Raw genomic sequence first — 20,774 nt, forward strand, 5'->3', positions numbered from 1 at the left:
AAAGTGATTAGTGATTAACAATGAATCCACGTATACCTCAAGATACCTGATCCCCATATGCTTAGCAATTTGCAAACCAGCAATTAAGGCTTCATATTCAGCCTCATTATTAGTGGCTTGGAACTCACAAGCTATGGAGTGGGGTATTATGTCCCCCTGTGGCGATTTTAGTAGTATACCAAGCCCCGTGCCTTTAACATTTGAGGATCCATCAGTATGTAGTATCCAAGGATCCTTGGTTTCATCCAGCTGCTGGACTTCCAATTCGGCTTCCTTTTGTAAATCACTACTGAAATCAGCCACAAAGTCTGCTAACGCTTGAGATTTGATGGCTGTTCTAGGCTCATATCTTATATCATGGGCACTAAGCTTTACTGCCCACTTAGCCATCCTTCCGGACATCTCTGGTTTCCTGAGGACATTCTTAATTGGAAAATTAGTTCTAACAACAATAACATGGGTTTCAAAATAATGTCTTAGTTTAGTAGATGCCATAATTAGTGCAAGAATAAGTTTTTCAAGGTGTGAATACCTGGATTCAGCATCAAGTAAACTCTTACTTACATAATAGACAGGATATTGTGTACCTTCATGATCCTTAACAAGGACTGCACTTACTGCTTTTGAGGATACCGCAAGGTATAAGGATAACACATCTCCTTTTTCTGGTTTCATCAATGCTGGAGCTGAGGACATGTATTCTTTTAGGGCTTGTAAAGCATTCTCATGCTTTTCAGTCCATTCGAATTTCTTGTTCTTTCTTAGGATATCATAGAATTCTTTACACTTTCCTGAAGATTTGGATATAAATCTGTTTAGAGCTGCTATCCTGCCTGTTAGCCTTTGCACATCCTTAGCGTTGGCAGGGGATTTGATATTCACCAATGCTTTGATTTGTTCTGGACTTGCTTCAATGCCCCTCTGGGTTACCATATATCCTAGGAATTTGCCTGCTTTAACACCGAAGTGACATTTTGAAGGATTAAGCTTCATGTTATAACTATCAAGGATATCAAATGCTTCCTCCAAATCCCTTAGGTGATCCTCAGCTTTTTTAGATTTTACCACCATATCGTCTATGTACACTTCCATAGTTTGTCCAATTTGATCCTTGAACATCATATTCACCAGCCTTTGATATGTTGCACCTGCATTTCTTAATCCAAATGGCATAGCAATATAACAATATAAACCGGTTGGGGTCATAAAAGCCGTATCCTCTTGGTCAGATGGTTCCATCTGAATTTGTTGGAATCCAGATGATGCATCCATAAAGGTTAACAGTTCATGACCCACCGTTGCATCCACCATGGAGTCAATATGGGGTAATGGGAAAGGATCCTTGGGACATGCCTTATTCAAATCAGTGAAATCGACACATACCCTCCACTTTCCATTTTTCTTTTGAACAACAACCACATTGGCCAGACATTTTGGATACTTTACTTCTCTAATCATACCTGCTCGTAGTAATCTTTCTACCTCTTCCTGGATAATGGCATTTCTTTCTGGTGCAAACTTCCTCCTTTTTTGATGGATTGGTTTAATTGACCTGTCAACGCCAAGTTTATGAGTGATAATATCCTTAGATATACCTGTCATATCCTCATGTTTCCATGCAAAGGTAGATTTTCTTCTTTTGAGGAAGGATACTATGTCTTCTTTTATTTGTCCAAGGATCCCTGATCCGATATAGATTTTGGATTCAGGATCATCAGGATCCAAGAGGATTTCGTCCACATCCTGCTCTCTTGCCTCCAAGACACCCCTTGGAGGATACTTTAATTGCTATTGCTCCCTTGATCTCGAGGCTGGTTTCATTGATGAGGTGTAACAATCCTTAGCCTCCTGTTGATCACTATCGATCTTGATTACTCCCCAAGGGCTAGGGAGCTTCACACATTGATGGTAGGTGGATGGGACTGCCTTCATATCGTGTATCCAGGGCCTGCCAAGGATAACATTACAACAAGACAAACAGTCAATAACACAAAATTTCTGATAATTATGTAATCCTTCCACGTAAATTGGGAGTTTGATGTCCCCCAGGGTTTTCTTAGTTTCGCCACTAAATCCCACAAGCACGGAGGATCTTGGTGTGACGTCTGATTCAGGAATACCCATTTTCTTCAGAACATCAAGTTGGATAATGTTTACCGAACTTCCTCCGTCAATAAGGATCATGCGGACAAAATGGTTAGAAATAAAGAGAGTAATAACTAAACTATCATGATGAGGATCCTGGATGTTAATTCTATCATCCTCATCAAAGGTTATGATTTTTCCTTCCGAGACACTTGATGTTCGAATAGGTCTTTCTCCATTATCCATTTTAGCTTCCTTTGCATGCCTTTTAGCTGCTGAGAAGGATGTACCGCAAATGTCTGATCCTCCGGAAATAAAGTTGATCACTTGTGCATCTGCCGGAGGGGCTGGAGCTTTTTCAGGGATCCTTTCAGGATCCTGAGTCCTTTGCTTTTTCCTTCCCAACAATTCTTTCAAATGCCCCTTGCTCAGCAGATATCCAATTTCCTTTCTTAATGTGATGCATTCCTCTGTCAAATGCCCAAAATCCTCATGGTATGCACACCACTTTGATTTATCTTTAGCTGCGGCTGGTTTGTCATTTTTTCTGGGCCATCTGACTTTTTCTCCTAGATTCTGCATTGCAAGGATTAGTTCATGGTTATCAACGGAAAAACAGTATTCAGAAATCGGAGGATAATCCTCATCATCCTCTTCTTGGTCAACAGCATGCACATTCTGGTTGTCAGCTCTGTTATAGGATTTGAATTTGTTGCTTTTGAAAGAGGATCCTTGCTTCTCTTGTTTCGAGGATCCTACTTGTCTCTCCTGGATCCTCTTGTCATCCTCTAGCCGGATGAACCTGAGTGCCCGAGTCCTTACTTCGTCTAGGTTCCTGCATGGTGTCATAACAAGATCATCATAGAACAATGAATCCCTAAGCAATCCCATTTTGAAGGCCTCAACAGCTGTGGCCACATCCAAGTTGGGAATGTCCAAGAATTCTTTACTAAATTTGGTTATATAATCCCTTAATGATTCATTATGACCCTGAGTTATTCTATATAAATCACTAGTCAATCGTTCAAATTTTCTGCTACAAGAAAATTGATTATTGAATAAGTTAACTAAATTAGCAAACGAAGTAATAGAGTAAGGGGGGAGACTTAGCAGCCATTTAAGAGCTAATCCAGTAAGAGTGGATCCAAATCCCTTGCACAGGCATGCTTCCTTTAACCTTTCTGGAATTGGATTGATCTCCATCCTCTCCCTGTATTGTGCTATGTGTTCCTCAGGATCCGTTGTACCATCATACAGCTTCATAGTAGGGATATGGAATCTTTTGAGTATCTCAGCATCACAAATTGGTGGTGCAAAACGAGATACCTTATGGTTTCCATCTGCAATCTCTGGGATAGGTTTGACTACCCCTGGAACACTTGATATCATATCCTTCAGTTTCTGTAGTTCTCTGGCCATAGCATGGTTGATACATGTATCCTGCATGAATCCATGGTTAGTGGTAAGAGAATTATTAAAAGTGTTACCTCCCATCGGGTTCAAGTTAGGAACATTGGATGTAAATCCATATTGCTGGGATTCTGGGATGATGGAGGGACCAGTGGAAGCAATGGTCTGCATTGGAATAAAATCTCCTTGATGGACATCTGGACTTCCTGTTTGCAAATTCTTCAAGGATCCTGGTATCTGAAGGGATCCCTGAACATGGGATGATCCTGGAACAAAGGAGGATCCTTGAACCTGGGATGATCCTGGAACGAAGGAGGATCCTTGAACCTGGGATGATCCTGGAACGAAGGAGGATCCTGAGTTCATGAAGGATCCCATATGCTGAGTATAGGATCCTGCCGGTTGGAAATATGATCCTGATGCCTGAGTCACTATTGCTGGGCCGAAATGCACTCCTCTTGATCCACCCATATGTTGAATGTCTGGGACCTCTGATGGCTGAGAAGTAATCATCGGAGTATCAAAATTCAAAGATTTGGGCATCAGTGGGGAATGATCCTCTGCCGTTTTCTTTTGCCTTTTGAGATCTCCGATTTCTTTGAGGATCCTGTCATTAGTTTCATCTGCTGCTGCATACAATCCCTCATCTGCAAAATCAAAGTAAATATATCACTAGTACTGGGAGCAGAAGAAGTTAGAGCAGAAGATGAAGGTTTAGAGAATATAGGAGTTGGTCTCTTCTCAGCATTTTTCTGAGATCCAGCTAGTGGTGGAGGCAAAGGTGGAATGCCATTAGATGAATTGACTGCAGACATCGTTGTGGAGGTATTCTTCAACGATGAAGCCATGCAACACTCCGGGATGATCACCAACAGAAAAACTTTCTTATGAATGAAGCACCAATTGCCCCACGGTGGGCGCCAAACTGTTTTGGTCAAAAATCACACAAGGATAATGCAACCAAACTCTTTGTAAACGGGGAATGATGCTTGGTATGATGAACAAAGAGAAGGATCACTTAAATGAAAATTGCACAAGTGACACAAGGATTTATACGAGGAAAAAGCCCTTGATCAATGAATGATCTCCGACATAAAAAACCTCGGGTGATGGAAACTACCGATCACCAAACTTCAATATAACAAACAGTGTTTACAACTTCGGATGGTAACGAGCTAGGTACAAGGATCACTATAGTATCGTATGCTAAAGCGTGTGAGAAATGTGTTGTGTCTTCCAAATGCTGAAGAATGCCCTTTATATAAGTGTGTGTGGTCGTATTTTAGGCAAATCACCTAACTACTAGCTCGTTACCCCTTTAAGAATAGAAGTAAATTTAGCCTAACTAATTGCCCGTAAATTGTGCTAAGTTTCCATATTCTTCATAACGTCTATTCTTGGTTATGCATGTGCGAAATCAGCGTGACAGATTCCTTGATAACGTTGCTAAGACCAGATCCAACTCGTAATTCCTGCAAAACAATATTAAATTCAAAGAGAGTAATCGTTAGTATGAGGATCCTTAGGATGATCCATGATCCTGATCCTGAAGCTCTTCTGAGGATCACTATCTGCCAAAGAAACAAGGATCACTTGTTAGGATATTATGTAAGGATCACAGGTCATTAAAATCCTGCCCTAACACTTACTATCCTGATCCTCAACGTGGCCAACGTAGTTCTCAATCTCAGCGAATTTCTGCAAAGAAGACAAAGGATAATTTAGGATCAGGTGATCCTCAAACAAGCAGGATATACAAGCAGGGATAGTGATCCTTACCTCACTGAAGTAGTCAAGGAATTGTTGACGGATCAAGGGCAGACCTTGCAGGTCTTCAGCTTCGGAGGCTTTTCTCTTCTTGCCTCCCTTTCCTTTGAGGGGTGCTTTGGGGATTGAAGCAGTCGGGCTGGCAGGAGTCTTTCTCTTGGAGGATCTGACAGTGGTAAGATCAGTGACACTGAACTTTGAAGCAGATTTGGTGGATTTTCCAGCACCTACACAACCAAAACAAGATAAGTATCTTTACCTTACTTATACTTCACTATTTATTTGAATTTTTAAACAAAGATACTTACTTGACATCGTGACAGAGCCTGAGGATACCTCCTGTGAATCCTGGGTGGTTGTCTTGAAAGATCTTGTTTCAGGATCAAGTCTCTTGAAGGCGGCGAGTCTCTCCTTGGCAGCAGGAGTCAGTCTGAGATGAGAGACGGTGATAGCTGCACAACAAAAAAACAGAAGGGGTCAGTGATCCTTATTTGAAAAAAAAGTTCTCTGGTGATCCTTCTCAGGATCCTCCATCCTACCATGGGTAGTCCATTTCCCGGGTAGATCCTTCCCGTTAGGGATAGAATCTCTTTTGACGAAAAAGAAACGCCGCTTCCAGTTAGTGTCATTTTTGGTAGCTTTGAAGATCGGATGTTCCTCACCAGGTTTACGTTTGAACAAATAACGATGAGAGCCAAAGGTAGTGAGATCATACAACTCTCCTAGCTCTGACATTCCCAGGTCTATCCCCTCCTGCTCAATGATCCTTTCAAGGGTATACAAAACCCTCCAGATCATCGGCATGGCTTGGATGTAAGAGATGCCGGTTAAGGAAAAGAAAGATTGGGTAAAGGCTGGAAAAGGATATGTATAGCCTATGGTGAACGGAGTAACAGGAAAAGCAACCCAATTATCGGAAATATGGTCACTCAGGGCATTGGGGTCAAAGGATTTAAACACAGTATTCGCCGGAAAACAGTAGTGGATCCTATCAATCTGTGGATCGGTGAAACAACAGCGTTCTTTTATGGAATCTTCGATGATCCCCTGGCTCTTCAGTGGGCTGTTCTTCGGGTGATCCTTAGCTGGGGAGTTCCGGAGCAACATTTTTGACAGAATGATGGAAAGAGAAAGAAAACAGAACAAGAGAAGGAAGAAGATGAAGAGAGAATACCTGTTTATCTTCGGATGGGATTATAAAGGGAGTATCTCTGAAATTTAAATGCAAAACGATCCTATCTCTATCTCCTATTTATAATCATGATTGTGCAGGGTTGTCACTTCTGTGACGTCTGGATTGCAACGGATAGTTCTATATCAACGGCTATATATCCGTTAGTTAGTTGCGGATAAGATCAAGAAAATATAATTCGTTCATTTTACAAATTACTCCTTATATTTTGGGGGCAATTGTTAGGGGAGGATTTTCTTATAGCCCGTGATCCTTACTTATTATCCTACTAATGATCCTTGCTTCTGTGACAGATAGTGATCCTCAGAAGAGCTTCAGGATCAGGATCATGGATCACCTTAAGGATCCTCATACTAACGATTGTTTGTTTGAATTTCGTATTGTTTTGCAGGAGTAACAAGCTTGACCTGGTCTTGGCAACGTTACTATGGAATATTCCACGGGTATTTCGCACACGTTTGACTGGAAATGGACGTTGTGGAGAACGTGGGAGCATGGCACAAAAGTCGGATAGTTTGTTAGCATAGTTAACTTCTATTTTTAAAGGGGCAACGAGCTAGTAATTAGAACACTTAGCCATTTTCAGCTACACACACTCTCGTACAACTGCACTTTTGAAGCATTCGGCAAACACTTAACAGTTTTCACACACTTTTACACACTTCACCATAGTGATCCTTGTACCTAGCTCGTTACTATCCGAAGTTGTAAACATTTATTGATTAATTTGAGCTTGGTGATCGGTAGTTTCCATCACCCGAGGTTTTTTTATGCCGGAGATCATTCATTGATCAAGGGCTTTTTCCTCGTATAAATCCTTGTGTCGTTTGTGCAATTTACATTGAAGTGATCCTTATCATTGTTCCTCGTTTCAAGCATCATACCCCATAACCAAGAGTTTGGTTGCATTATCCTCATCAGATTTTTGACCAAAACACCACTCGCCACTCCCCGGAGCAACACCGCCGCCGATGATGACGTCATCTGCTGCTGATCACATCCTTCCGGCACCAAAACCTCAACCCCTTCCTCATATTCATCCGTTTCCACTTCATCATCATCATCATCATCATCTTCTTCATCCGGTTCTAACTCCTCATAACCTTCCGAATCCGATTCAACATCTTCAATCTCAATATTCTCCTGTTATTCATCGAAGATGAAGATGAAGTTCTGGGAAGATGAAGATGAAGTTCTGGGAAGATGAAGATGAAGTTCTTGATAGTCTCTGGCGATTGAAGGTGAGTAGATAGTCTCTGGCGATTTTTGAAGTTCTGGGAAGATGAAGATGAAGTTCTGGGGAAGATGAAGATCTGAGAGGGAGAATAGAGAGACAGAGGGGTATTTATAGAGAGAGTCAGAGGGGCATTTAAAATGACAATTTTGCCCCTGAGGAAAAGGACAAAAAAACTAAGTTTTTTTTAGAAATCTGATCTGATTTGATTTTTGGACCAAAACGGCAACAAAAATGAAACTATAGGGACCCATATGTAAAAAGTTTGAGATTTGGACTAAAATGACAAAAGTGCCCAAACCACAGGGACCAAAATGGCAGTTTACTCTTTTATATTTCTATGATTTATCAAAAAAAAAAATGAATACCCGAGGCGTACCCGAACCAAACCCGATCCATACCCGACCCTACCCGAACCTGAAAATAGGGTATTATAATACCCGGGTATTAGAAAACCCTACTCGAACCCGGGTATATAGGGTATAAATTTTTTATATAAAACCCGGACCCGGACCCGGACCCGAGTATTCTCAATACCCGATTTTGTAGAACCCGATCGTACCCGAACCCGATTCCATACCCGGAACCGGGTATTCAGAAAACCCGATTTGTGCACCACTACTCTAAATAGTCTACTATAATAACTAGTTTTAAATGGGCTTTTTAAGAAGGCCCATAAGCCCATTTGAATTCAAAGTCTGCCTGTGAGTTATCTTTCATCCTCAGTTTCTGCCTCCTTATCCTCAAATTCAACACAATCTCATCGTCTTCTTCATTCCCTCTTCACCACCACCTCCATTAAACTCAAAATCTGTCAGCAAATGTATGCATGAATTCACTTTTCATGTGTACCACCACCATCACATGTATGCATCTATACCGTCTGTAGCACAAAACATGTCCTGTTTGCTCCCCCAATTCAAGTGGGTCCCCGATTCCTTCTCTGTTCAATTCAAATCCCACAATCATCACTCTTCAAACCTTCGTAAGATTACATCTATTTTACTTTAATGTCTTAGCTACCCAGGTCTGAAATTTAGGAGCTTTTTGTTTAATTTCAGCTGTTAAGTTGTGTGGAATTGGGATTTTGAGTATTTTAATTCAAAATTTGTTGTGGTTTAATGTAATCATGAGTTTCTCATGCTAAATTTTAATCAGTGTTATTGGTAATCAAATTAAAATAGCTGCATTTCCAATTTTCCATTGTTTATATTGGAACTAGTTAAAATGCATCATATAAGTATCTTGATTCCTGCCAAGTATGCAATTAATATCGGCGATATATCGGTCCCCTAGTAAAATATCGGTGTCAAATATCGGTACCGATAATATCGGCAATATTGACCGATATATCACTGAATTATTAGTGTTAGATTGCTATATATATAAATTCTTCATTAGATTAAAATTACCGATATGTATCCGATATTTGACCACATTAACTGCATAGCCTGCCAGTAGATGTATATATGGATATGTTAATGAACACTTTATTTAACGAATGAAGCTAAATTAGGCTGGAAAAAGTGGCTTCATTGCTATAGAAGCTGGAAGTTTAGAGGCTTCTCATACCAAGTTTTAATAAACCTAAGTTTGAATTAGGCATACAAACTGTGGCGGACCCAGGAATTTTTCAATGGGGGTGCGGAACATTTTTAAAAATTTTAGGCCCCTAGGTATATAAGTAAATAAAATCGGTTCGTATCGGGTCGGGTCGGGTCATGTAAAATAAACGAACATCAAACTAAATTTATATAATCATCAAAAAACATGTCAAACCTTGTTACAAACATAATTAAAACGTCGACGCCCTACGGGTTTTCATTTTTTGAAATCTATCCAAAATATCATCTAAAACTAATTTCTTAAGCAATTCTTTCTCTATATAACATAAGTTCATCGCTCCATAACATGATGTTTCAATTTTAATTTTCAACTATTCAAGTCCTAGAAATCATAACGTAAGTTGTAATCACCCTAAAAATATATAAACGACATAATCACCCTAAAAATATATAAACAACATAATCACCCGAAAAATCATCTAATCAACAATAAACAACGTCAAAACACATAAAATTTCAAACCTATTTAACAACTTTATTACCTTTTTTTCTCCTATAATATCAACCAAAATCATCAAAATAACAAAGAAACTTACCCGTGTTCGGATTCTGGTTAGATTTGGTGTCAAACGACGGTGGTATGGTGGCTGATTACGGTGGTCGCCGGCTGCTGGACTGTTGTCGCTGGGTGATGTTGTTCGTTGGCAGTGCAGGGACGCAAGAGAGAGAGAGAGAGAGAGAGAGAGAGAGAGAGCGGGAGAGAATTTCTAAAGGTTTTGGGCTTTAATTATTTTATTATAGTTTGAAATATTGTTGGGTTTGGTTAATGGGCTAAGACTTAGTGGGCTAGCTTGTTAGGAATTATAAGTGGGTAAAGGTATGGGTATTTGGGTTTAGTTAGTTAGGTATTAAAAGTTATATAATTTAGGTAGTATTTTTTTAAATAAGAGTTTACTAAAAAAATTTAAAATATAAATTGATAACACTTTTTACCTAAGGGGTGCGGACGAAAAATTTCAACAGCGCAGTCGAAAAAATCCAAGGGGTGCGGACGAAAAATTTCAAGGGGTGCGAACGGGATTTTCGACGGAATTTAACACTAAATTTTTTTCCCCGGGGGTGCGCCCGCCCACCTTGGGTTGGGCTTAGGTCCGCCCTTGCATACAAAGGGAGTTATTAGGTGCCAAAACTAAAACCGAGCGCTTACTTGTCTTGCATTTTGTTTTACTACTTTCTTAGATACTTCTTGCATAAAATAAATGGTTATGACATAAAGATATGGTTGTATTGTATTGCTTTTAGACTTATAGAATTAGTTGCTAATTTGCATCAACAAGTTTTAAAAGTCGATTAATGTCGTATTGTCATGGTCCCATGTGGAGTATCCTAAAGTTACATGACATAGGTTAGAATCTTTTGCAATATTAGATTAATATCACACACCGAATTATAACTTAGTGCCATTAATATTAAGTTCACAGGAGTTTTGTTCGCCCGATTTGACCTTTAGTTTTGCCACAAATGACCGTTATTAAAGTCATCCCATAATTTATTTTATGTGAAGACATCTCAAATAAGGATGTTGCGAGCATGATACCAATAACTTACAATGAAATTACTTTTGATGTAGTTAAAGTTTCATTGATTAGAAATAAAAAAAAACTAATATGCAGGCTTACACCACTTTTAACAACGAGGTAATGATGAAAACGCCTTTTGTTTAATTTGCACTCGGGATTGATTTTACTCTTTAACGCTATAAAATGCAGCAAGATGCAGAGGGCCTGTTTTTTTCCTGACTCGGTGCATTTTATCAACCACAGCGCCACCTGTATCAACCGAATCTACAGTTCTTAAATTAGAGAAGTTACAATTATCATCTTTAGAAGTTCGTTCAGATTCCGCTGCTGCTGACAGACAATGGTCCTCATCATCATCGACAACAACAACAACTGGAGTGCTCGATATCGAAAAGTTCAAGCTACCATCATTAGATTCTCATGCAAATTCAAGTGCCGGTAGTAGCTCATGGGCCAATGATAGTGCAGTAGGTCAGGTCAGAATCTGCTAATGGGTCGGACAAACCAACATAAATATATTTCTTTTACATGGGCAATTAGGTAGTGTTCAGAACAGGCTGGGTTGAGTCGGTTGGTTGCCGAATCAAAGCACGTTTTGTCCTAAATTTTTTAATTTGAGTAAAATGCCATTTTCGTTCCTGAGGTTTGGCCAGTTTTGTGATTTTCGTCCAAAGGTTTGTTTTTTCGCATCTGGATCCAAAAGGTTTGAAATCTTGCCATTTTCATCCGGCTTGTTAACTCCATCCATTTTTCTCCGTTAAGTCAAGGGTATTTTCATCCTTTTTGTTAACTTAAAGGGCAATTCCGTCTTTTGAATACTTGTACATTATGCTAATTGCTAAATGCTTGTACATAAAGTGAAAAAGACCGAATTGCCCTTTAAGTTAACAAAGAAGACGGAAATACCCCTGACTTTACGGAGAAAAATGGACGGAGTTAACGAGCTGGATGAAAATGGCAAGATTTCAAACCTTTTGGATCCTGATGTGGAAAAACAAACCTTGGACGAAAGTCGCAAAACTTGCCAAACCTTAGGGACGAAAATGGCATTATACTCTTTTAATTCTTTTCATAAAGATTAGCGTGACAAATATTATTATAAAATAATTCAATGCAGTACGCGATACAAAGTTATGATTTTTGGTCACAACTATTTTTAATATTATGTTATATTTTTAAATAGTTCTAGTATCTACTTGCATGGTTGAATCAAGTTTCATGATTTGCGATAAGAGAATGTGTTTATTAAAAGTTGATTACCAACTATAACATTGATTAACGTGTGGTATTACTTACAATTTTATGATCTTATAATGAGAAGACTAAATGCTTTATAATGTAGGTAAACAAAGGAACAACTTTACCTTCAGAACTTACCACAAGCGAATGTGTTGCGGCTGCTGAAGCGATCGCTTTAGCAAGGGCTGCGGTTAAGGTTGCCAAGAGTGCAGCCGAAATGATGATGAATCACCAGCGCCCCAAAACATTAGACACTAACGAAAAACCAAAATCACCCGAGCCCGATAACACCATAGACGGGATTGGGTCACAAATCTCCGAAGAAACGGAACCAACATCTGAAGAACTCAAGCTTCTAGAAGAACAGCTATCGGCTAGCATAGCTGTGAGATCAAAACGTCAAGTGGAACGGAAAGAACGGAGGATCAGGGCAGCAGAAAGGGCTGAAGCCAGTAGCGTGTCGATGAAATCTATGGGTGGCAGAGGGCGGGGTGCCGCCAGTACAGTGGCGGTGAAGCCTGGAGCGAGTAGAAGACGTGGCGATAAAAAGGACGTTTTTGCTTTTTTGGGAGGAATGACTAATGCCAAGCTTTTAACTGCTGCCGAGGAAGTCGAACTTTCTAAAGGGATACAAGTATGACAATTTTTTTTTCTTTTTAGAGTAAAATGCCATTTTCGTCCCTGAAGTTTGGCCAGTTTTGCGACCAAAGGTTTGTTTTTCCATATCTGGATCCAAAAGGTTTGAAATTTTGCCATTTTCATCCAGGTCGTTAACTCCATCTGTTTTTCTCCGTTAAGTTAGGTATTTCTGTCTTTTTTGTTAACTTAAAAGGGCAATTCGGTCTTTTTCACTTAAAGGGCAATACACTATGAAACAGACCGAATTGCCCTTTAAGTTAACAAAAAAGACGAAAATACCCCTAACTTAGCGGAGAAAAATGGATGGAGTTAGCGAGCCGGATGAAAATGTCAAGATTTCAAACCTTTTGGATCCAGATGCGGAAAAACAAACCTTTGGACGAAAGTCTCAAAACTGGCCAAACCTTAGGGACGAAAATGGCATTTTACTCTATTTTGAGTTATGTTAAAAAAGTACATTATTTAGGGGTGTTTGGATTTACGTTTTTTTGAAACTGATTCATCTTATTTTTTGTTAATTTCTGAACTGTTTTTTCCTTCTTGAATTCCGTGTTGTTAACATACAGAGCCTACTGAAATTGCAAGAAGTCCATAAACAGCTGGAGGCCCGTTTTGGGGTGCCACCGACTTTTGCAGAATGGGCTGCTGCTTTAGGCATCGATCAGATACAATTAGGTAGACGTTTACATTATGGTGAAGAATGCAGGGACAAAATGATCAGAAGCAATATTCGACTTGTTATATCGGTCGCAAGAAGTTATTATGGAACAAAGGTCCATCTTCAGGATATTGTTCAGGTATGTATCAGTTCTTTAACGGACCAGGCCAGTTTAGTTACAATATGAAACGGGTCAGCTTAGGTTGACACACAAACACTTTTTTATCAGTTTTTAATGAATTTAATCATGCAAATTGGTTTTGGAGGTTTAATGCATTAGAAGTACACTATGGAAGACTTCTTAGCCCGTTTGACCCATTTCATTTGTAGATAAATATAAAAGTAAAATGCCATTTTTGTCCCTGAGGTTTGGCCAGTTTTGCGACTTTCGTCCAAAGGTTTTTTTTTTCCGCATCTAGATCCAAAAGGTTTAAAATCTTGCCATTTTCATCCGGCTCGTTAACTTCATACATTTTTCTCCATTAAGTCAGGGGTATTTCCATCCCTTTGTTAGCTTAGAGGGCAATTCAGTCATTTTCAGGGGTATTCAATGTTTTTACATAAAGTGAAAAGACCAAATTGCCCTTTAAGTTAACAAAAAGACGGAAATACCCCCTGACTTAACACAGAAAAACGGATGGAGTTAACGAGCCAGATGAAAATGGCAAGATTTTAAACCTTTTGGATCCAGATGCGAAAAAAATAAACCTTTGGACGAAAGTCGCAAAACTGGCCAAACATCAAGGACGAAAATGGTACTTTACTCTAAATATAGTGATATGTTCCGTTTGGAGTAACCGAAATACATCCATTTATAAGTAAATTAGTTGAATCCCTATTTATATTTGCTACATTTGATGATGTGGATATTTTCACAGGAAGGAATCCGAGGCCTGGTGAAAAGTGCAGAGAAATTTGACGCTTCAAAGGGTTTCAAATTTTCGACATACGCGCATTGGTGGATAAGGCAAGCGGTCCAAAGGTCGCGTGCTGAACAAAGCAGGATAATTCACGTTCCGGTAAGAAAACGATACCGTATACGTCATTTCAACGCTTGGACTTAACCGAAAAGTTCTCATTTGTCCATTTGACAATGATACAGTATTATATGGTGGAGGTGCAATCTAAGGTGAATGAAGCCAAACATCGATTGGATAAGGAGCTTGGAAGAAAACCTACTCGTGCGGAAATCGCAATCGATACGGGCCTTTCCGTTAAGAAGATTCAATCTGCCGAACAAGCCCCTAAGCCCGCCCGATCTATTGATATTCCTATCGGGTTTGATAACAAGACCAAGCTCACGGTTTGTCCTTATCTTGTTTTTTTCACTGTACTTGTCATGTGGGTTGGGTAAGGCTGGCATATCGTGTCAACCCAACTTGTTAAGACACGAACACGATAAGACACGAACCCGAAACAGGTAAACACGACATGAGATCTTATCGTGCCAGATTTTCCAAACACGAACCTGATTAAACAGGTTACATGAAATGACCTGTTAAGATACGAAAAAATTACCAGCGTATCATACGACCTGTTAAGACACGAACACGACCTGTTATAAAATATATAAACTTTACTCCTAGGTATTTTTTATTTAAAAGTAGGAGCTCCACATATTTTTTTTAGAGTAAGTTACGTTTTTGGCCCCTGTGGTTATATCACTTTTACTATATTAGCCCAAAATAAGAGTTTTTAACATATCTGCCCCCATGGTCTCTATAACTAACCATTTTGGCCCCTAAGTCTAGAGATCATGGGGGCCAAAATGGTTAGTTATAGAGACGGTGGGGGCCAAAATGGTTAGACTTAGGGGCCAAAATGGTTAGTTATAGAGACCATGGGGGCAGATATGTTAAAAATTCTTTTTTTGGGCTAATATAGTAAAAGTGATATAACCACAGGGGCCAAAAGCGTAATTTACTCTTTTTTTTATTTAAAGTTATAAACGTGTCATTAACAGGTCTTAATAGGTATTTAACCTGTTAAGACACGAAATTAAACATGTGTTAACGTGTCAAACTGTTAAAGACACGAAACCTGTTAAGGTTAAACACGAAACCTGTTAACTTCGTGTAGGTTGTGTCGGGTTATCGTGTTCGTGTAGAAATTGGCAGCCCTAGGTTGGGTGACAGGCTATGTTTTCATAATCGGACCGGCCGCCTTACCGGTCCACCAGTTGGAACAATTTTAAAATCCGGTCACGTCTGGTTCTGAACAGTGAAAACCGTGGCAACAGGGCAATATGGGTTGGGTTGACCCACAACTTCTTTTTAGAAAAGTTACATATATTGTGAATAATTAGTGTGTTGGAATAATAATGTGACTTTTCGGTTATTTTAGGACCTTATTGATGATCCGGACCAAGAGACACCCGAGGAGGTATTGATAAGGCAAACTATGTCCGAAGACTTAGGTAAAGTGTTGAGTACACTAAATGAAAAAGAGCAAAAAGTGATTAGGTGGCGGTTCGGGCTAGAAGATGGTAAAACAAGGACATTGCAAGAGATTGGGGATGTAATGGGTGTGAGCCGTGAGCGGGTTAGACAGATTGAACTTAACGCGTTTCGCAAGTTAAGAAACACAGATAGAGCCGAGACCCTACGCCAATACTTGCCTCAATAGGTTTTACGATATATGCAAATGTGTATAGGGAAACCGTCTACACCAAAATGGGTCGGTCAAGTGAGTGTTTTTGCTTGACTTGAGCCGGGTTTGGTGACTTTTCTGTTGACTCGGACCGGGACCTTGTTAGGAGATGATTAACATTACAGGTTATGCAAGACCCGGGTATTTTTTCTTTTTTTCCCCTTATTTATTTTATTTTATTTTTATTTTTTTTGCTTCTTTTGGTAATATTATCAGGATGTTTGGTTGGTTTTTTATTCATGCATACAAGGAAAATGATTTTGTTTGGTTCTCCTTTGTTCACATCATCAAAATAAATGCCATTTCATTTGTTAAACTAGGTTAAATGATTGTGTAAAACCAAAAAAAAAGCAAAAAAATGTTAAACTAGGTTAAATGATTGTGTAAAACCAAAAAAAAAAAAAGCAAAAAAAAATGTGTAAAACCAAAAAAAAAGCAAAAATAAAAAAATAAAAAAGTAGTAACTACGTTTCAATATTATTTTACTTGGACATTTTTTTAAAATAAAACCATTTAATTTTAATATTGTCTTATTATTATGATTTCTTTTTTGTGTTATTTTTAGCCCAGTGGCCAAAATTAAACAACACATGACATGAAACTTGATTATCATTTAATAACTTTTATTCTTCACAACTAATTCCTACTTTAGGTTTACTTAAGTAATTTATTTATTTTTTTTATTTATAGCATTGAAACAATTTTGAAATTTGAATGGCTTTTTGTAGATGTAAAGTTATGCATGTATTTTAATACAAAGTTGCACTTAAAAAAAAACTAAAAGCGCTAAACCACAAAACCGAATGGTCTCAGTCAAGACAACCAACTCGGCTGGTTCGGCTTGTCTTTTCCAAAACCACAATTAGTTGTTCGACCCAAAATTTTCGTCAAAACCGGCCAAACTAGAACGTGACCAACACGGATAAAAAAAACAGTAATAAATCAATGACTTCAAGATTTGCCCAAAAGAACTGGTGATGCATTATATGATTATAAGACCAGACATCAAATTGTATTCACCAAACGGATCTACAAAAAAAAAACATCAGGAACAAGTATCATGACTACATAACCAAAAATCATATGAACAAACGCGACCATGCAAATCCTAATCTATGTCGATGGGATTGTTCATAGAAAACCCATCTGCTTTCTCCAGCAATTCTAATGGAAAATCATCTTTAAGGATCTGAACTTTGAACTTAACACGACTCTTAGAGTCGCCTTCCATCAACTCGAACACACATGCATCTCCAAGTTTAACGTCGTTTTCTGTCATGAACTTTCCCCATTCTTCAATTCCAAACTTTTTGTTGGCCTGATCACCAGCGCAAGGTAGGTCCCACACCTTGTCGCGGTAAAAGATTTTAGCAGGGATTGTAGTAGCTGGAAGCTTGGCCGACAGTTCCTGTGGGATGTTCTACAATCGCAACAATGGATGATTCGGGTCAAAACTAACACTTTTCGACTGGGTCAGGCCAGGCCAACAAAATTTCTATAAACTATATTTGTGCCCGTTAGCTTCTTTTATAGCTAACATATCAATTAAGGAATATTAGATTTTAATAATCTCAACTGTTCATCATTGACCGCCAACAGTCCCAACTTCAAAAATAACCACTGGCAGTCCCAACTATTGAGATATTGACCACCAATGGACCCTGAATAACAGAACCCTAACACCGTTAGTCTCTGGTCGCCGGAAAACCGTTTTGGCCAGAAAAAAGTTTCTAAAGGTCCGATCTAAGGTTACAAAGAGGTTTTGGAAGAAAATGTTGAGTTTTCCGGCCAAAAATAAGTTTTCCGGCAAAAAGAAGTTTTATGACGAGTTAAATAATTGGGGCTTTTACTAGGAAAAGGTTACTAAAGGTCCGTAATAAGGTTAGAAAGAGGTTTGGGACAAAAATGTTGAGTTTTCGGGCCAAAAATGAGTTTTCCGGCGAAAAACGTTTTTCCGGCGACCTGAGACTAACGGCGTTAGGGTTCTGTTAGTCAAGGTCCATTGGAGGCCAATATGTTAATAGTTGGGACTGTCAGTGGTTATTTTTTAAGTTGGGACTGTTGGCGGCCAACAGCGGATAGTTGGGATTACTAAAATCCAATATTCCATCAATTAATCGGGTCAAAAAATTTCTATAGACTATCATTAAATATTATTACTAGTTTGGCCCGTTAATTTCCTTTATAGCTAACTTTTTTTCATTTTGACCCGTTTCACTTGTGAGAGATACAACATAACCGGGTCTACCCATTTTTGTGGCCTGTTAGTTTCTATAAACTATCAGCGTGTAAACTATTATTACTTGTCTAACCCGTTCATTTCTATTATAGCTAAACATTTTCAATAGGACCCGTTTCACCCGTTAGAGATACAACATAACCTGGTCTTACCCACTTTTGTGACCCGTTAGTTTCTATAAACTATCAGATTGTCAAAATATTAGTCGTTTGACCCGTTAGTTTCCCTTATGGCTAACCTTTTCGATTTGACCCATTTGACCTGTTAGAGATACAACATAAGCACACCTAACCATTTTTGTGGCCTGTTAGTTTCCCTTATAGCTAACCTTTTCAATTTGACCCGTTAGAGATACAACATAAGCATACCTAACCATTTTTGTGGCACGTTAGTTTCCCTTATAGCTAGCCTTTTCATTTTGACCCGTTAGAGATACAACATAAGCATGCCTCACCATTTTTTTGTGGCCCGTTAGTTTCCATAAACTATCAACATGTCAAATACTATTACTCGATTGACCCGTTCGTTTCCTACTTTCCTGTATAGCTAACTTATACAGTTTGACACGTCAGAAATACGACACAACCACATCTACCCATTTAAGTAAATAAACTAAAATCTTCATTTCTACCGTTCTACATAAGATTAGCTTAAAGCCTGTTTGGTTTCAAGTTTCACCTTTTAGATTATAAAAGTCAAATGTAGTATATCTTCTGTCATAGGACATGAGAATTACCACTTGAAACCTCTGTGGTTTGTCAATAACAACATAGAAATACGGGTTCCCTGATAACGGCCAAAATTCCGCATCACCAGTTTTGGTTGATTGTCTCTGCATTTGAAGATCCATCTGAAGAAAACAATTTCATGATATCAAGTCTAAAATTGGCAAGCAAAGTCTAGAAAGTTTGCTAGAGAAAATAGTAGAATTAAGTGAACTGTTCATGAACAGTTCGACGAGAAGTTTATTTATGTTCGTTTATTTAATAAACAAACAGACACAAACATAAAATTTTGTTCATGTAACTAAACGAATGAACATGATCAGTTGAACACATGTTTCGTTCGTTCATATAACGTCTGTTTATGTTTATTCATTTATGTTTGTTTATTTACGTAAGTTATATGTGTGTTTATATTTTTTAATATTTAACACAAAAGTTCATTTATATTTGTTCGTTTGTGTTTGTTTATCTGTGTCGGTTATGTTAATGAACTATTTGTTTAAAATGTTGACAAACGAACACGAGAATGTTCATTTTCTTAACGAAGAAACATGAACAAGGAAATCCGTTGGTCTGATTGTTCGCGTTTAGTTAAAGCTAAATGAACAAACACTAACAACTAACATGCACATGCTAAACCCCTATTGTTCCGGTAATTGAGAGGTTATTGCGATCGATGACCTAAATAGAATAAAAGCAACACTTGATTTAACATTTTAACCTAATATGAGGAAGATTCAATACGAAATGTGTCGAGATCAAATCCACGTAAAATAAACCCTAAAATCAGTGTTCAGGATCACGTAACTGAAGAATGCATACATGATGTATGATACATTTGATCAACTTACTAATCGTACCTATCGTCAATGACGGACGGCAGACGGTCGTATGGACGGACGGACGGACGAACGGAGGCGCACAGACGGACGATTATATGATCGTGAGTAGCGAATGGAAAAGATCAAATAAATGAATTGAGAAATAGGGAATTACTGAAAAAAATTGAATTACTAATTGATTATAACTATTTTACGTTTAAATATGACCTTTATTTTTTCCATAAATAACGTGTAACATATTATTATTCTTTTATACTTTTTTTATGAATAACGTGTAAGTTGTTAGTTATTTTTAATAAACGTTCAACAAAACACGATCAACCGAAAGTTAACCAAATATGTGATTGGATTTATATTTTATTCTATCCAACTAAAAATGTAATTTGATTTATTAAACGAAATTAGCTTGAGTTCACTAGTGTTCGAAGTCGTAGGAAACCAATGGTTTATCAAACAATCTTTTCAAATTATCGAATTAACACCAACTCAGCACACTATATATACAATTATCAAGTTTGTGAATAGTAACTTTGACCACCTTTGACCGATGTTTTAAAAACCGGTTCAAACCGGTCGGTAGTACCAGTTGAACCATCTGGTAGAACCGGTTAAACCGTCCGGTACACGCGGTTGAACCACCTAGTTAAACCGTTTCTGAGTCCAATCCGGTACAGTATAAAAACGGATTTTAAAACATTGCCTTTGACCATTTTTTTGCCTATCAACTTTGACCACCTTTGACTTTCTTTTTTGACCTTTTTTTAATCTTTGACTTTCCCCTTTTTAAAAATTTTTGACTTTTTTTTAATTTTCCCTTTTTTCTATCCACCTGTAAATTTGACCAATTTTGACTTTTTCTTTTTTAAGATCTACGTCGATCTACTTCCTGCCGCAACGCGTAAGTAATTCTAGTTATGTAAATAACACAGCCGGAAAAGTTTTGTTAGCAA

The 20,774-nt window shown here is 38.3% G+C and overlaps 2 protein-coding genes across 3 annotated transcripts; one reads left to right on the plus strand and one right to left on the minus strand.

Annotated features, from left to right (window-relative positions):
• The first annotated feature begins 8,411 nt into the window (after positions 1-8,411).
• On the plus strand, positions 8,412-16,289 carry LOC110876971 (RNA polymerase sigma factor sigB). Of its 2 annotated transcripts, none has more exons than XM_022125130.2 (7): positions 8,412-8,673; positions 11,023-11,309; positions 12,176-12,706; positions 13,278-13,508; positions 14,248-14,388; positions 14,472-14,672; positions 15,713-16,289. In XM_022125130.2, the coding sequence occupies exons 1-7, from the start codon at positions 8,514-8,516 to the stop codon at positions 15,992-15,994; spliced, it is 1,833 nt and encodes a 610-aa protein (XP_021980822.1). In that variant the 5' UTR covers positions 8,412-8,513; the 3' UTR covers positions 15,995-16,289. The 2 variants fall into 2 exon arrangements, with proteins under 2 accessions (XP_021980822.1, XP_035840489.1); XM_035984596.1 differs by having other exon boundaries at positions 8,422-8,673; positions 11,077-11,309.
• Positions 16,290-16,982: 693 nt separating this feature from the next.
• Positions 16,983-19,994, minus strand: LOC110876978 (B3 domain-containing protein Os04g0386900). Its single transcript, XM_022125136.2, has 3 exons — positions 19,843-19,994; positions 18,994-19,107; positions 16,983-17,438 (listed from the first exon to the last, which is right to left on the minus strand). The coding sequence occupies exons 2-3, from the start codon at positions 19,105-19,107 to the stop codon at positions 17,127-17,129; spliced, it is 426 nt and encodes a 141-aa protein (XP_021980828.1). The 5' UTR covers positions 19,843-19,994; the 3' UTR covers positions 16,983-17,126.
• Positions 19,995-20,774: the final 780 nt, after the last annotated feature.

Source organism: Helianthus annuus, chromosome 15, assembly GCF_002127325.2.
Source record: "Helianthus annuus cultivar XRQ/B chromosome 15, HanXRQr2.0-SUNRISE, whole genome shotgun sequence".
NCBI lineage: Eukaryota > Viridiplantae > Streptophyta > Magnoliopsida > Asterales > Asteraceae > Helianthus > Helianthus annuus.

Coding starts and splice junctions, on each gene's coding strand:
- LOC110876971 (XM_022125130.2), top strand. CDS start 8,514: ATGCATGAATTCACTTTTCATGTGTACCACCACCATCACATGTATGCA. Junction 14,389..14,471: donor GCAGGATAATTCACGTTCCG/GTAAGAAAACGA, acceptor ACAATGATACAG/TATTATATGGTGGAGGTGCA. Junction 14,673..15,712: donor ATAACAAGACCAAGCTCACG/GTTTGTCCTTAT, acceptor CGGTTATTTTAG/GACCTTATTGATGATCCGGA.
- LOC110876978 (XM_022125136.2), bottom strand. CDS start 19,107: ATGGATCTTCAAATGCAGAGACAATCAACCAAAACTGGTGATGCGGAA. Junction 17,439..18,993: donor AACCACAGAGGTTTCAAGTG/GTAATTCTCATG, acceptor TTGCGATTGTAG/AACATCCCACAGGAACTGTC.